At 39.3% G+C, this 17,278-nt stretch overlaps 1 protein-coding gene across 2 annotated transcripts in view; it reads right to left on the bottom strand.

Moving 5' to 3' along the window:
* phf14 (PHD finger protein 14) overlaps positions 1-16,303 on the bottom strand; it is a 129,310-nt gene extending 113,007 nt beyond the window's left edge. For both annotated transcript variants that reach the window (XM_087834494.1, XM_087834495.1), the window contains exons 1-4: positions 16,211-16,303; positions 14,072-14,182; positions 11,154-11,899; positions 8,661-8,793 (exon numbers count right to left, since the gene is read on the bottom strand). In XM_087834494.1, the coding sequence (XP_087690620.1) occupies positions 8,661-8,793; positions 11,154-11,899; positions 14,072-14,182; position 16,211 (991 nt within the window). In that variant the 5' untranslated portion in view covers positions 16,212-16,303. The remainder of the gene's footprint in view (positions 1-8,660; positions 8,794-11,153; positions 11,900-14,071; positions 14,183-16,210) is intronic.
* Between the last annotated feature and the right edge of the window lie 975 nt (positions 16,304-17,278).

A 17,278-nucleotide genomic window follows, 5' to 3' on the forward strand; every position in this document is an offset into this window, starting at 1 on the left:
TAGGGAGCAGCCACCAAACGCGTCCACTCATTCCGCCATGACACCCGGAAGTCGATCCAGCCCTTTATGTTTTAATCTTAAAAAAATAGTTTGTGAGCTTTGAAATGAGTCAGTATGTTAAGAGTACTACACCTTTTTAGCAAGGGTGCATAGCATTCGTTCTTCAAGTATTTATTCTTGAATGCGCAGGTGTTTCGTTTTTCCCCTACTGATCCAGTATGAACTCAAACTCAAACTACATCATTATGTTTTTAGACACCAGTCAGACCACCACTTGACAGTGTGATTAGAAAGTATTGCTTTACATCATCACTATAAAAAACACCATTCAAAGAGCAAATATACAGTAGTTACGGCCTTAGCAGGGCCTGGTGTGATTTTCAATTTATATAGGTGTGTCCCTCCTTAGGCGTCACACTTTTTGTACAGCTGACCCTACCCAGCAATTAAGAGAATACTTAAGGCCCACCCCCACAACCCGAAATAGAGTAAACAGAAGAGAACAGATGGGTGGATTGAGATAAAAAAATATTACCAGCCTTCCCACACATGTATCATTGAGTAGTGCTACTTTAATAACTGCTGATATTTCCTTAAGTCTTGCTCCCAATATTGATCATTCTGAGGTGACCTGAATTTCTTCCACTAAACTATCAGCACATCTTTTAGGCCCCATTCCTACAAGACCGCTCAAGTAAGTTTTAGCATTAATTAATGCTGTCTTAACTAATTATAGACTGGTTTCTAACCTTTTTTTAATCTTGAAGAGTAGGTGTCAAAGAGTTAACTAAATATTTGCGGAAGAAAGGTTTATATGACGAGTTTCAGTCAGCAGTGTTTCTAGGATGCACACTAGTGAGGGTTATAAATATTCTTTTTATGGCCTCCGACAGTGGACTCATCTCTGTGCTTGTCCTGCTAGATAACAGGGCAGTATTCAATACTGTTGACCATAACAATTTATTACAGAGAACTAGAACACACCATAGGTATGAAAGGAATTACACTGCAAAGTTTCAATCATATCTATCTGAGAGACGCCAATTTGTGGCATTTCTGAGGTATCTTTACTTCAAAAGCTAGTCATGGAGTTTGAAAACACTGTATAGATTTGTATTGCTATGCAGATGATAGCCACCTTTACTTATCCATGAAGCTGTATGATACAAATCAGTTAGCTGAAGTGAAGACATAAAGGCCTAGATGACTTCTAATTTCCCATATCTAAATAGCCCGGTGTCAGATCGCAAAATTTCCAGTGCAAAATTTAAGATTCAAAAGGTTGTAGCGTTGACTGCAAGAGTTCGCTTTAAACTAAACTAGTTTTATTACTATTTACACTTAAACAGCTAATTTCAAAACAAACAACCATACAACGACAAGTGACAGCACCACCCAGAGTGGAAGAACTTGAAGATTTCATCAACAGATCCAACAAACAAAACCCAACCAAGTTAGAAAGACTGATTTGTCAACTGATGCCGAGGACCTACTCACAACCGACATTCAGGTAAGTGTTTTTGAGTGTTTTCCATTTTCTCGTGGAAAAAGGGTTGTGTCATAGGGGTAGGAAATGTTGGGATGGACAAGATCCAATCTGGGAGCAACCTCATCTGCGTTATGAAAGGTCTGACACCAAGATAGAGATCTCTAGCATTCTCAAAAGTCTCAGTTTTAACCTGTTTATAAAAACAGAAAAACAAAACAAAAGCAAAGTTGTGCTTTGGACAACAAAAACATTATGGGCCAGGTTTTGATAGGTTCTAGGTTCATCAGTGTAATGGAAAATTTGTGTTTCAACTCATCTAACCTCTGTGTGCTATTGGTACGTACTTGTAACTTGTACAAAGAATAAGTGTATGATGGTATCCACACAATGGTACCACACCACACTTGCCAGTCACATATAAAACTTCTCTGAATCCCATTTTGTGTAGTTTTTCACCTGTGTTGTACACTTTTTGGCTCACTTCATAATGAGTTGGGAGTTCATACTCTTATTTTTGCACAAATTACTGTTGTATATTTCATTCCAGAAATCAGTATTTGAGTTCATATTGGGGAAAAATGTAGAAACACAACTTAATAGACACTAATCCACTGTCCTAGGCTGTTAAAGGCTTGTGCTGCTGAACTAGGGGAGCCGCTACAACAAATCTTTAACCTCAGTCTATGACTGGGGAGAGTGCCCACCCTCTGGAAGACATGCTGCATCATTCCGGTCCCCAAAAAGAACCGGGCCAATGAGCTAAATGACTTTCGACCGGTGGCACCGACGTCACATCTTATGAAGACTCTAGAGCAGCTCTTTCTCAACCTCCTCCAGCCCCAGGTACAACATGTCCTGGACCCACTACAGTTCGCCTAACAAGGCAGATGTCGGTGTGGAGGATGCTATTCTGTACCTCCCACACAGAGCTCACTCGCACCAGGATAAGGCACGGTAAGGATCCTGTTCCTCGACTTTTCTAGTGCCTGTTATACAATCCAGCCCCGTCTGCTTCAGGAAAAACTCAACAGACCACAGTATGTCAGGCTGAAGGACATCACGTCTGCCACTGTGGTCAGCACCACAATAACTGTGCTGTCCCCCCTTCTCTTCACCCTGTACACCTCTGACTTGAGCTATAACTCTGAATCACGCCATATTCAGACATTTGCGGATGATACAGCCATCATGGGGTGTATCTGGGATTGTATCTGGGATGGTCAGGAAGAGGAGTACAGGAGTCTGGTGAGGAACTTTGTTACATGGAGTCACACAAACCACCTGCAGCTCAACACTTTGAAGACCAAGTAACTGGTTGTGGACTTCAGGAGGTCCAGACCAGGTGCAGGTCCAGTTAAGGAGGTGGTCAACATGTACAAGTACCTCGGACTGTGGGTGGACAACAAACTGGACATACAACACGCAGCACCTGTATAAAAAAAAAGCCAAAGCAGACTGTATTTCCTCAGGAGGCTGAGGTCTTTCAACATCTGCAGGAAACTCCTGTGGCTGTTCTACTAGTCGGTGGTTGCCGGTGTACCTCTCTATGCTGTGTTGTGTAGGGGGAGCAGCACAGCAAAGAAGGACTCATCCAGATGGAAAAACTAATCAGGAAGACTGGCTCTGTGGCCGGCATGAAGCTGGACATTCTGGTGACAGTGGCAGAGAAGACGACACTAAAGAAACTGCTGGACATTATGGACGATGCTGGACATCCTCCGCATGTGGTCATAAATAATCAAAGGAGTCTACTCAGAGACAGGTTGCTTCTCCCCAAGTCTAAGCCCAACCTAAGACTTATTCTTGATGATCTGGATGGTGCAACCTTCAATTATCGCAAAGACCACACACTTCCATGTACTGTTTTAAACGTACAGTGATACCATGTTATTAGGAGAAACGGCAGATCGATCTATTATGGGGTTCAGTACAGCAACAGTCATCACCCATCTTGAGTTCTGAGTAGGGATGGGTACCGGTATCCGGTGCCATGATGGCACTGGTTCTGACATAAACGGTAGAAACCAGACCGAAAAGCAGCGCACATTTCGGTGCTTTATTTCCCCTGAGCTGTGACACACTTTAGATTCTAGCCAATCATTTTACGTTTCCGAGGATAGTAGGCGGGTCCAGGTACGTACGTTCTTTTAGAGCAGAGCTACAGACTAAAAGTGCCCAAGGCGAAGCGGTCAAAAGTCTGGCTGTACTTCATAGCAAAAGATGCAAACTCAGCAGCTGCAACAAGTGCTTTAAGCTGATACTGTGATACTGTCAAAGGAGGTAACACCTCAAATCCGATGAAACACCTGGCGACGCATAGCGGTTTTTTGTTTTTTTTTAAAGCCGAGAAATGCACCGTATTTGATAGCTTGCTGCGAGACCTCACACCGTGCACAACTACTGCGGGTGTGTTGCCTGTTATCGGACCCGGAGTTAGCAACATTCCCCAAGAACCCGAAGAGGAGAGTCCTGACCCCTAGCCCTGCCAGTGTAGCAGAAATGATGACGGATGATGATGCAGCAGCAGCTGTTCTTCTCTGCGTGAGTAGCTTAATGTTGTTCATGTGTAATTTACGCTGAGTAGGCTAACCACGTTATTACATTAATGCATGTAAGGTGAACTAGCAAACATCATCATAGCTACATGCGGCTGTCTTCTTGTTTGATGGCAGATACTCCCTTCACCCTGGCTAAAAAGGCAAGTTAAACATGAGAGGTTTTTGGACAAAGTTTGTGTTTTTTCCATTGTTTAAGCTGCTTCCAGCCAAGACTGATACCATATATGCTCTATAGCTGCAGAAAAGGCTAACATTGTTATCTTTTTACAAAAAAACAGCTGAACATGAGAGGTTTTTGGACCAATTTTGTGTTCTCCATTCTTTAAGCACCGGTTTGAGCACCGTTTAAGCACCGGCACCATTTCAAAAGTACCGGTTTGGCACCGGTATCGGATAAAACCTAAACGATACCCATCCCTAGTTCTGAGCTTAGTAGATTGTTAATGTAACAGATGCAAAGATTAGACTTTGTTAAGAAATGATACAACATCTTTATTAGAGCCATAAAAATGAACAATATTTAGGAAAAGACTTCAAATGAGAGAAACAGTCTTTTGGAATCAGAAATTGTGTGACTGCAAGCAATCACAAGTATTTGAAATGCCCAACTTCTTTCTACAATTAAGTTCAATATTTTAACAGTCTGGAAAAATGAACACCATATCTGTCCTTCCAGATGACGATAAGAACTGGCTGCAAGGGCTGCCATGTCCTCTTCTTTATCAACCTCTATTGCAAACCACTTAAGCTTCCCTTCTGTGTCCTTTTTTGGAGATTAAACATGTCCCAGAGAAGGAAAATATCAACCAGGAATATGAACAAGATAAATTTAAGACCAGCTCTTAATATCTTGTGTCTGCCTATGCCCATGGAGAATTGGTGATCAGCACTTTTCTTATCCTTCACTACTCTGTGTTTGTGTTGTTAAAGAGTGTGACTGTCCAAGATGGTAGAACAGGTCTCGCTTTTACCTCAAAGGGTTTTGGTGTTTCAAGGTTAATTCAGCCCATTTGAGTGACTGTCCTGACAACAAAAGTTGCACTTTTTAAATCCAGCAGGCATGTCATTGCCAGGATAATGGATCAAATAACCTGTGTACATGTGAGTGCCCAAGACTAACAGACCAACTTAGAGAAGTAAAAAAAATGCTTTATAGCACCATTGGAGGCTTTATAACTACACGTTTATCTTAAAATGAGCTCTGCTTGCTCCCTTTAAATCTTCCTTTAAAGCACAACAAGAGGGGAAATAATTGAATGAGAGTGTATGCATGGCCACCCTTAATTGTGTATTTCTCCGAGAACTCCAATTCAAAAGAGATGACTCACTAAGTCATTGATTTTGCTTCCAAGCGGTTGCACTCACTCAGCTGAAGAAGCTGGACAGAAGTTTACTCCCTCCTTGTCCTTTGTTACAATTCAAGATTCAATAATACAACAACGATACAAGATCAAAGAGCAGATAGATGCCTGAACAGGGTTTTTTTTATTATGTTACCACATCGTATTTACATAAATAAATACATCCCTACACTGCTATTTCTCAAATAACCATTACAGTAAAAAGCAAATCAGTATTGAACATGTCCCCAGTTGTCTAACTACATTTCTAAAGGTTTTTCCCTTTGTCATTTCTCATTAAATACACATCATTTATGGACTTTGTGTATTGATTTCTTTGCATGTGTGGATTGCATTGGTCGTTACCAACATTTGGTGAGAATGTCATATCATTAAAGTGCTTTGAGTGCTCCAGGAGAGTAAAAAAACACTATATAAGAATCAGTCCATTTTCCATGTCAGTAGCACCTTTAGTAATATGATTGCTCCATAACAATGCGAGAAAGTGTTTAAGTCATACAGGAAACAATTATGTCAAATTGTTGCTGCTAAAGGTGGTCCTACAAGCTACTGAATCACAGGGAGTACTTAGTTTATCATGCACTGCTCGCCTATTTTGGCACTGATTGGCTTATGTTTGGGGTTTTTTTTATAAACATTGACATGATGTAATATCCCATGTACCGTTGCTTATCTCAGATTGTATTTACCTCATTTTAACACCTGGTATATCCTGCCAGGCAAAACTGAACTGAACAGAAGATGTACTTCCTTTTTATTATGACTGTGTATACAAAGCAAAGCAGCAGAGGAGATAAGCATTTGCTTCCTATAACAAGGGCTTTAACTCACATACCCATCAGAGTAGCATCGGTATCAAATGACCTATTAAACATGACATTGCAGCATTGCGCCCTTGCAATCTCCCCATTTCAATGTGTAGTGAAAGTGTAGACTTCAAACTACATACCTGTTTTTTAAATTGTGTTGACAGGCCGACTAAAACCAGACTTTTATTATCTAAATACAGTCATCATTTTGGCACAGGAAGAATGGGTAAAAACAGGATTTTGTAATGGAAACGTTTGTGATCAGAAAGACCTTGACTCAATAGGCCTGATGACCAAAAACTATTTAAATGAAGCAGAATTATGTAGGAGCAGTCTTCTTTCTTTGTAGGTTGACATTCACTGAACAGAATATGGTTAAATGGTATTAAAGTCAAGTGGTTATATATCAGTTTACTCCATTACAGCTTCACAACACTGAGGTGAGCACAAGACCCTTGGAAGTTCATCCTTGCTATTGACAATATGCTGGTAGACTAAGCAAACCTAGCAATGGGACATACTGATGTTAATTGGGAAGAATGGTTATTTAAGTTTACTTTGAATGGTTGCTGGTCCCAGAGGTGCTGGTCTGAGTAAAACAGCTGAAATACTGGGATTTTCTTACAACCATCTCTTTGGTTTACAGAGCATGTTCCTAAAAAGAAAAAATATCCACTGATCAGAAGCTCTCTGGGTGAAAATGTCTTGCTGATGCTAGAGGACAGCAGACTGCCAGGAAGACTTCAAAGCCCTAGTCTCAATCTCATACTGGTTTCTTGAAAATGAACTTTTATTTAAAATATTGTTGATACAAATTTTCTTTTTCTAAAAAAAAAATAAATAAATATATATATATATATATATATATATATATACACATTCTACATTCTGAAAGCCAAACAAGTTCTAAATTTAGTACTAGTAAGGTGTAACTTATGAAGTAGCCGATGAGAGTATATGGATACCTACTCAGGCCTGCGTTGCTATACTGACTTTGCGTACATTAGGTGGTACTTGACTAGGGATGGGTACCGGTATCCGGTGCCAGCAGCGCACATTTCGGTGCTTTATTTTTTCTGAGATGTCATACACTTTGGATTCTAGCCAATTATTTTACCTTTCCAGGGATAGTAGGCAGACCCAGGTACGTACGTTCTTTTAGAGCAGAGCTAAAGATTAAAAATGCCCAAGGCGAAGCGGTCAAAAGTCTGGCTGTACTTCACACCAAAAGATGCAAACTCAGCAGCTGCAACAAGTGCTTTAAGCTGATACTGTGCAAAGGAGGTAACACCTCGAATATGATAAAACACCTGGTGACGCATAGCGTTTTTTTAAAAGCCGAGAAATGCGCCGTATTTGATAGCTTGCTGCGAGACCTCACACCGAGCACATCTACTGCGGGTGTGGTGCTTGTTATCGGACCCGGAGTTAGCAACATCCCCCAAAAACCCGAAGAGGAGAGTCCTGGCCCCTAGCCCTGCCAGTGTAGCAGAAATGATGAGGATGATGATGCAGCAGCAGCCGTTCTTCTCTGCGTGAGTAGCTTAATGTTGTTCGTGTGTAATTTACGTTGAGTAGGCTAACCACGTTATTACATTAATGCATGTAAGGTGAACTAGCAAACACGTCATAGCTACATGCGGCTGTCTTCTTGTTTGATAGAGTGATACCATATATGCCCTACAGCTGCAGAAAAGGCCAACTTTGTTATCTTTTTACAAACAAAAAACAAAAAACAGCTAAACATGAGAGGTTTTTGGACAGAATTTGTGTTTGCCATTGTTTAAGCACCGGTTCCAACCAAAGGAGGTATGTTGTATCAACAGAAAAGGCTAACTTGGTTATCATTTTGCAGAAAAAAAAGAGACTTCTAAAAATAAAAACATAAGAAGTTTTTGGACAAAGTTTGTGTTCTCCATTCTTTAAGCATCGGTTCAAGCACCAGCACCGTTTCAAAAGTACCGGTTTGGCACCGGTATTGGATAAAACCTAAACAATACCCATCCCTATACTTGACTGTTATGGAAAACAACTAAAACAGAGGCGGGTCTGTAGTAGTGGAAGAAGGCTAATAGAGAAAGCATTCATCTCTTCTGCCCTAAAAACCGCTACAGGAAGTCTTTCATAGCTCATTAATATTATTATTTTTTACTACTACGATTATACCTGGTGACGCTAAAGAGTATTTAAAGAGTATATAGCTACCTAGCTTACCAATTAACCTAACCCCACTAACTGCATGTCTTTGGATTGTAGGAGGAAACCGGAGTACCTGGACAGAACCCATGCAAACACAAAGAGAACATGCAACTTCCAAACAGAAAGACCTTGGTCAGATGGTGAATTTGAACTTCTTGCTGTGAGGCAGCAGTGCTAACCACCGCACCACCGTCCTACATACATGCACGCACATGCACACTATACTGAAATAACTCTACCTTACCTTCATGGACGGTCACCCCACAGTTGTCACACTGAATTATTTCATCTGCATCCTCGCTGTTGTCTCCCAGACAAACGCAGCAGATGAGAATGTGTTGTGTGCTCCAGGTCTGGGACCGATCCAGCAAAGCACCCTGGGGAATCAGGGAGCAGAGTCAGAGTCACAAACCCAATGACTGACATTCATGGAAACGGTTGAAGTTGATTCTCTTGAATTTACTATGATGACATCAAAACCTTTCATTGGATTGCAGGCATTCGATGACTCGTGTTGTACTTTGGTATTATGGAGCACCAAGCAAAGGTGCCAATGTAAAAGCCAGCTGCCTTAAATTTAGTTCAGCTGTAAATAAGCTAAAACAAACTTATGGTATTAAGCTCTTAGATATTACAGATATTAATAAATGGTATATGCATTTTAGATTATCATCTCTGATTTTGGAGCAGGCGTTAACAACACTCCTGAAAACAGTTTCTATTCTTAATAGATAAAACACTAAACCAGCATATAAGAGAACAAGAAAACAGATTCCCATGATGCATTTAGTATTTTCTTTTTCAGTCACCTTTCTCACTCAATATGTGTTAATAGACCTCTCTTCATTAAAGCACACTTGTTATTAATCTCTGGCTCTCCTCTACAGCATGTCTTTATCCTGCCTTCCTTCTCTCAGGCTCAGGGAGGTTCTGCCGGAGGTTTCTTCCTGTTAAAAGGGAGTTTTTCCTTCCTGCTGTCACCAAAGTGCTTGCTCATAGGGGGTCATATGATTGTTGGGTTTTTCTCTGTATTATTGTAGGGTCTACCATACAATATAAGGCGCCTTGAGGTGACTGTTGTTGTGATTTAGGGCTGTATAAATAAAATTGAATTGAATGTAAAAAGAATTTTAATAAATGAACAATAAAAATTACATCCATCCATCTTCTTCTGCTTTATCCGGGGCCGGGTTGTGGGGGCAGCAGCCTAAGCAGAGAAGCCCAGACCTCCCTCTCCCCAGCCACCTCCTCCAGCTTATCTGGGGGAACACCAAGGCGTTCCCAGGCCAGCCGAGAGATATAATCTCTCCAGCGTGTCCTGGGTCTGCCCCAGGACCTCCTCCCAGTGGGACATGCCCGGAACACCTCACCCAGGAGGCATCCTTGTCAGATGCCCTAACCACCTCAGCTGGCTCCTTTCGATGTGGAGGAGCAGCGGCTCTACTCTGAGATTTGATGTGTTCATGGTTATGAGCTTTTGTACATGTTTGTCTGCATGTGACTGCAATGAAAAGAGGCCAGCATACAGTATCAGCATCCAAGTTTGTACTTTGATGCAAAGCTTTTGTGTTGCTAAAAACAAGATGTTGCAATAGTTTTAAATTGTGTTGATAGGCCAATATTTTTAATGATTTGTTCGCTTTTTCCTCATGTCAGAGTTTGTTGATCGGGTGTTTTGTTCAACGCCTCCCACTCTTTTTGGGTTTTTTTTTTTTTACCCAGTAAAGGTTTTAATAGTAATTACAAGAATGTTATGGATGCTAGAACCGTGTTTCCTTCACTCAACCTGAGCTCAGCGTTTCATAATGACTCTGCCTCTTTGCTCTTTGTGGTGTGTGTGTAGGTGGGCTCCATCTCCACATTAATCCTCTGAGGTCCGGGTGTAGTTGGCCATTTTTGACTACTTTTGATTTTATCTTTTTATTTCACCTTTAAACACGGGTATTATGCTTTTCAGCACAACCATGTCTGAATTTACAGTTATTTTCTTTATTTTGACAAACTGTATGAACACAATTGACCTAAACTCACATAAAAACAAAACCAATCGTAAAATCTGAGCAGTTCGATTTTAGACTAATAAAAACCACAACACAAATTATTTTCCTAACTTGATATATAAATTGTAAATTTTTAAAACTTAAGCACAAATTTTGCAAACAAAGTTATACATAATATTTACCTAGAAATGCTGCCATGCTTTAGGTGTTTTTGGGTTGTTGTTTGGTTTTTTTCCACAACCATTTAAAACTATTTACAAAACAGGTGCCACAAAATGATGCCACACAAATTATTTTTGCCGCTCAAAAAATAGTTTCTGTCCACACCAAGACAGGGTAGCACATCGCGGGCCTGACAACAGATGGTGTCACTCCTCCTGTTTTAGACCTGGAGACAGCGTTGACATTGCATCCTTACATCTACCTTTGGTGGCTTTTTGGCTACCATCTGTGACATTCAGTAGTGGAGTCATTGTTTTGACACACAAAACAAAGCCAATAACTACACTACTACACAAAAACTTCCCCCTCTTCCTAAGCAATCAAATGCCACATGTTTCAATATAATTTTTTGATTGGTTGACATGACGCATTGTTCCACCAACAGAGAAGGGAGTGTTCATCCTGTAATTAAGGGTGGCCACTCAACAATGGTGTTCATCAAAAACATTTTATTAGTTATTATTATTAACAATGTTTATTTGGTTTGAACTGCAAACGTGTGATCTGGTACTCACCTCGCTGCCCTTTCCCTGGGACATGCTATCATTGGTCAGTTCTTCATCGAAAGCACTGCTGCTCTTTGTCTTCTTTTTGGACTTCTTCGCTTCTTTGTCACTATCACTGCTACTATTAATGTTGTCCTCACCATCTTCCTTGTCGTCATCATCATCATCGCCATCGCCATCATCGTCATCATCATCGTCGTCGTCGTCATCATCGTCGTCGTTGTCATCGTCATCGCTAGCACTTTCACCACCCTCTTCATCTGTGCCTCCTTTCTGAGAGTTTGCTTTGCCTTTCTTCTTTCCTGCTGTGGGTCTCCAGTCGTTATCGTCTTCACTATCGTAGTCGTCCATCTCGTTCAGGTCTTCCATGGTGGTAAAGTCCAGAAGTGGGCGGTTCCTGCGGAAATTCCATTTCTTGGGCTCAGCTTGAGACTCTTCAGCATTTACATTGTTGGATGCAGACACTAAGGAAGATCCAGTTTCCGCAGCTTCAGCGGGCTCTGAAATTTTCTTGGTCTTGCGTCTGCCTTTGGGTGCGATGACAGTGGGAGTGTCTTTGGTGGAACTGTCTGACGATTGCTGCCGTTTGCTCTTCTCCTCATCCTCAGTCAAGTTCTCCTCAGCAGCCAGGTCTTTGGTCTCCCCATCATCTATGTCATCATCTGCTGAAGCAGCATTATCTGAATCACTTTCTGAACCGCCTGCACTCACTTTGGACCCTTCTTCATCACTGCCATTGCCTGTGCCCTCTGACCCTGTCACAACAGAGAAGAAAGTGTCTGTGAGATCACGGAAATGTCTGGCTGTTTCTCCAGCAGAACCACAATGTGGAGGAGGGTCTGTTTACAGTCAAACTGGCATTACTGAACTTAATAGCAAAAAGTAAAGAAATTTGGGACCCACAACTTCATTTTCTTTACAAAACAGGCACCATGTTGACACCCTTGGACTAAACTTCAGCCAGAAGCCCTAGAATAATGCACTTAAATCTATGTCTCACTATGTTATACTTGTTTTATATTTTTCTGGAGCACTATCTGTTAACCCTTGTGTTTTGTTTTTTGTTCTTGGTTGTTTTTTTTTGTTTTTTGTTTTTTTTTTTTGGGGGGGGGGGGGGGGGGGTTGGAGGTTTTTTTTGTTTTGTTTTGTTTTGTTTATCTATATAAATTTTTTTTTCCTGTAATAATATCTGAATGATCTACATGGGAGAGTATGTATAACTATATCTATGTGTTCCCCTAACACTATTCATATATGATGTACATACATTACTATTATACACTCAAATTATTATTATTTTTTTATTAATTTTCTCCTTTATTTTATTTGAACTCTCTCTTCCTGTTGGTTAAAATGTTGTTGGAAAAGCAATAAATAAATCTTTGAGAAAAAAAAAAACAAAACAGGCACCATGTAAATAAACAGGCTTTCAAATGGAATAACATTTACTGTCAAGAAGCATTCTCACAGCACAGAAATAATCAAACAAACACAAATTTCTCAACTTCATATGTATACACCTCCTCAGTGTTTGTTTTGACTTCTGTGGTTAGGGCCTCCTTTGATGTATTTTTCTTTTATAATGCCCAACAGGTCACGGCAGATGCCCGCCCTCCCCGAGCCTGATTCTACTGGAGGTTTCTTCCTGTTAAAAGGGAGTTTTTCCTTCCCACTGTCACCAAAGCGCTTGCTCATAGGGGGTCATATGATTTCACAGGACTCTGTTAAATTCTAAAATAAAAATAAAAAAACTAAGTACACCCTTACTTTTTTAAGAGGTTAAGTAGCAGCCAGGTGCTACTAATGAAATTAATTAACTGATCATCAGCAAGGGTGACTACCTCTGGAGCATTTAGGTATCTGTTAACACAATGCCACAATCTTCTCACAAACCCACATGCCAAATTCACCTCAAGATCAGACCAGGCAATGCTCAAGAGCAACTGCAAAACACCCAAAACCTTTATCTCAGACTCCACAGGCACCAGTTAGGGTGTGAAATTTTAAAGTTCACGACAGTACAGCTAGAAAAAGACTAAAATCAGTGTGAGTTGTCTGGAAGGGTTGTCAGAAGAAGACGTCTTCTCTTTTAAAAGAACATGTTTTGATTCTACAAGCTCTCACATATTGCGACATAATTACCTTCACAGTCTCTGCCCACACTGAAGTTTTATGTGGCAGTGGGCTGAGACTGCAAATCAAGAAAGAAGTCCCTGCTTCAAAATCAGCATCTAAAGCTTGACTAAAATGTGCAGCTGCTCACATGGGCATCATCCTCTAGTATAGAAAGATTTGGAGGAATTGACTTCCTCCAGATTCCTCAACTTCATCTAAAATCAAAAGCTTAACGGTTAAAACTGCGATGCAACGGCTTGATCCAGCAGAAAAGTTATTCCAAACACACATCCAAACTAGTTTTGAAATCGATGTAGCAGGGTACAATAAAGTCTGTGAATGGTCCTCTCAAAGCCCCAAAAATAACCCTATAGAAAATTTCAGAAAATCATCAGAAGAAAGCCTAATGTGATATTTTTCAGATTCTTGAAATTTAGGATTATTATGAACCACAGATGACGAATTACACCGGAAAGTTTTATTCCAAAATTAGTGACTTGTGCATAAGAAAATTAAAATTCATCATTTCAACATTTCATATGTTGTTTTATGTAAATGAAATATCGGGGTTAAATTATTTTCTTTTATTTTCTAATACGGTCAAGTCATAGCATTTTTATTAAATTTTGCGCAACATTTAAACTTTTCTAAAAAAAAAAAAAATTAATTAATTAAATTAAATAAAACAGTTTGCATTTAAGTTAGCCAGCCAAAAGCTTATTAGTCTCAAGCCATTTGGACTGTTCATTTCATAACAATAAAAAGCTATGCATGTATTTAATACTGTTAGACATCACAAAGGCCATACTTACCTGAAGCATCTCCTACTTGAAAGTCACTGTCATCTGAACTGTCATAATCCAAGGCATCAAGCAGAGAGGCAGCAAGTGGTTTTACCTGCCGTCGCTTTAAACTGCGGTCCACTACATGGGGGAGTCCCAGAAACCAACAGACAAGAATGCAACATTTGAGTAAGATGTAATGAGCAGAAAAACACAGCTGAGAAGAAAAAAAACTATAAAAAGCAGATAAGCTTTGCATGTTTAACCATGCAAAATTGTTTTTACTTTATTGCATAATGATCATTATAAAGCATAAAAGTGATAATATTTTATTTGATAGTATTTCAAATAAAAATTGGGCTATGAAAAGGAGATGCTAGCAGATGGTTATGTGCCCATATGTAAAGTGCAGCGTTCTGTACTGCTGACCATAATATATTATTACAGCGATTACAGCATGCTATAGGTATTAAAGGTACGCTGCAGTGGTTTGAAACATCTGTCTAACAGATGGAGAGTCCTCTTCACACACTAAGGTTAATTATGGAGTTCCACAAGGTTCTGTGCTAGCACCAATTATTTTTACATTATACATCCTTTCCTTAGGTTGTATCATTAGAAGGCATAGAATACATTGTTGCTGTTATACAAGTGATACTCAACTTTATCTATCCAAAACAGATAACACACACTATTTAGTTAAACTAAACTGCAGGAATGTCTCAAAGGTAGGTAGACGACCTCCAATTTTCTGCTTCTAAATTCAGATAAAACTGAGGTTGTTGTGCTCGGCCATAAAAAGTCTTACAAATATGGAATCTAGCCTCTGGATGCCACTACCTTAAGCTCCAGTAACACTGTGAGGAGTGTCTGAGTTGGGGTAAACTTAAGTGTCCATAAAGGGCTGAAAAATGTCTATAAGAGAGCCACTGACAATTTGTCAGCAAGATAGTTCCAGACTTTGAAGGCCTATACTGTTTTCTGCAGCCAAGTCTATGCTTTTCATACATAATCTTTTTCTTGCCTCCCACATTCCTGGTGAACTCAAGAACAGAAGAAGCAGTTTCATCCCACTTGCCAATCAGTCAGCATTGGCCTACATGCTGCTGAGTTTTGGTGGACTCCACAAAAGTATGTTTGAAAGGGTAGGAGTTTTATGGTTGAAAACTCCTAGGCATAGGAAAATACATACCCTTATATATACCTATAAAATACCAAAGGTACCGCAGTGCCGTAGGTAGGTTGTGTACGATAACACAAAGTTGCTTCAATGTAGAGATTGTTTTCTAATGATGGTCTAGTTCACCTGTACGGTCTGCATCTCAGATTGACGGCGAGTTACACTTAAAGACATTTAAAGCAAACTCAATTTGTGCTTTATGCAAATCAATCTATGCTGCTACAAAAAATATTCAGCACCCAAACGTCCAATTACTTTTTAGCCCTTAACGTTCGGGTATCCTGTATCAAAAGGACAGTTCTCTCTCAAACGCGGCTTTAAATAGTGGCGTAAACCTATCTATTGTTTTCACAATAGACAATAGACACGAAACACAACGTTAATCAGCTGCAGACATTAGGTTTTCTGATGCTGGGATTTGTACAGCTCTTAGCTACGCAACTTGCCTATTAGCACACTGTTAGCAAACAAATAGCACCGCTGCGCCTAAACGGCTATCAAAAGCGGTCCCTGTTTTGTTTTCACGAACGATACATGTTTGTTTTTCTTTTTAACTGAAGAATCTACGATAGTCGTCTAAAACAGCCTAAGAGGTACACTTACCAGACATTTTGGTCCGTCAAGCACCATAGCTAATCGTGCTGAGCATTATTAGCTGTGCTTAAATTATGACCTTCTAATTGAATCACTGATGCTCGTGATGCTTTTAGTATACATATAGGGACACAATTAAAAGCATTCAAAAGTAAGATCCAAGTTAATGTGTTAACATCAGACCAAGTTAATGCAAAACTGCACGTAAAACACAACAGCATTAGCATTTAGCATACCAGCAACATCACTACTAGTCACAAAGTAGAGCCGGGCTAGCTAACTAGCAACAGTTTGAGGGAACAAATAATTGTTAATTGTGCCAGACGGCAAATACAATTTGACTATATATATATCTATATATCTATATATAAAAATGACAACGTGGAAGGACTCACTCTGTACTTCACGTTCACTACGACAGGTCTCCTATTAGAAGCATGGTATATGGACAATGGAGAACACCGTGGTGACGTACTGACGGCTGCATATTGTTGCTATGAGGACAGTTACGTAGTGACAGTCACGTGAGAGTTTGTGAATCAAAATAATAATATCTGAGTTTATAAACTTTATTTAATTAATGATGACATTAATTGTGTATAGAGTGCATGTAGGCCTACTATAAAACCAATGCTAAGTTTTGGAACCATAGAAATTATTAAAACAGCCCCCACTTACTGTATACAAGTTTTTATCATAGACTATCCAATTTAGGGGATTTTTATTTATTTATGGGTTGTTGTTTTTTAAGAATAATTACTATTACTAATTACTAATTACCAATAGAATAACATAACTTTTTTCATTCTGAAACTTGGGAAATCCCTGTTACAACAGCTAAAACCAATAAATAGCTTGAAATTTGTATGTAGCACAACAAAATTTCCATAAGCTAAAAACTTCATAACACAAAAGAACTCAGTTAAATAGAAAGAAAATAAAGGTTAGTGTGTAAAAAGCTGACTATAAAAATAAATAAATGGGATAAAATGTTTATGCACATCAGAACTTTTCTAAAAAATGTACCTATTGGAGCTGGAATTCATGTCAACAGCACTGAACATTCATGGGGATGGTAAAAGTTTAAATTTCCATTTAAAATATCTATTTATGAACATTCTCACATTCTATGGTGGAATAACAATACTTATCAGGTTTGAACAATCAGATTGGGTGCACTGTATCAATATGAAAAATGTGGACAAATAAATTATCCACATATATTTTTCAAAGATTCAAAATTACACTTAATTTATCATTAGAAAAGTTATAGGATTCAAAATGTATCGTTAATTAATTGTTTTTTAATTGTATCATTGCTCATGTCTGAGGTTTGGATTTTTTTTTGTGCATATTTTTGATAAAAAATAATAATTTCATAGCAAATCTAATGCTGACAATTAATTTATTTAATTTAAAACAGATTGGGGGGGAGGGATTAAAAATTATGTTTTCTAATGAAA

This window comes from Neolamprologus brichardi, chromosome 22, assembly GCF_056152115.1.
Source record: "Neolamprologus brichardi isolate AB-2024 chromosome 22, ASM5615211v1, whole genome shotgun sequence".
Classification (NCBI taxonomy): domain Eukaryota; kingdom Metazoa; phylum Chordata; class Actinopteri; order Cichliformes; family Cichlidae; genus Neolamprologus; species Neolamprologus brichardi.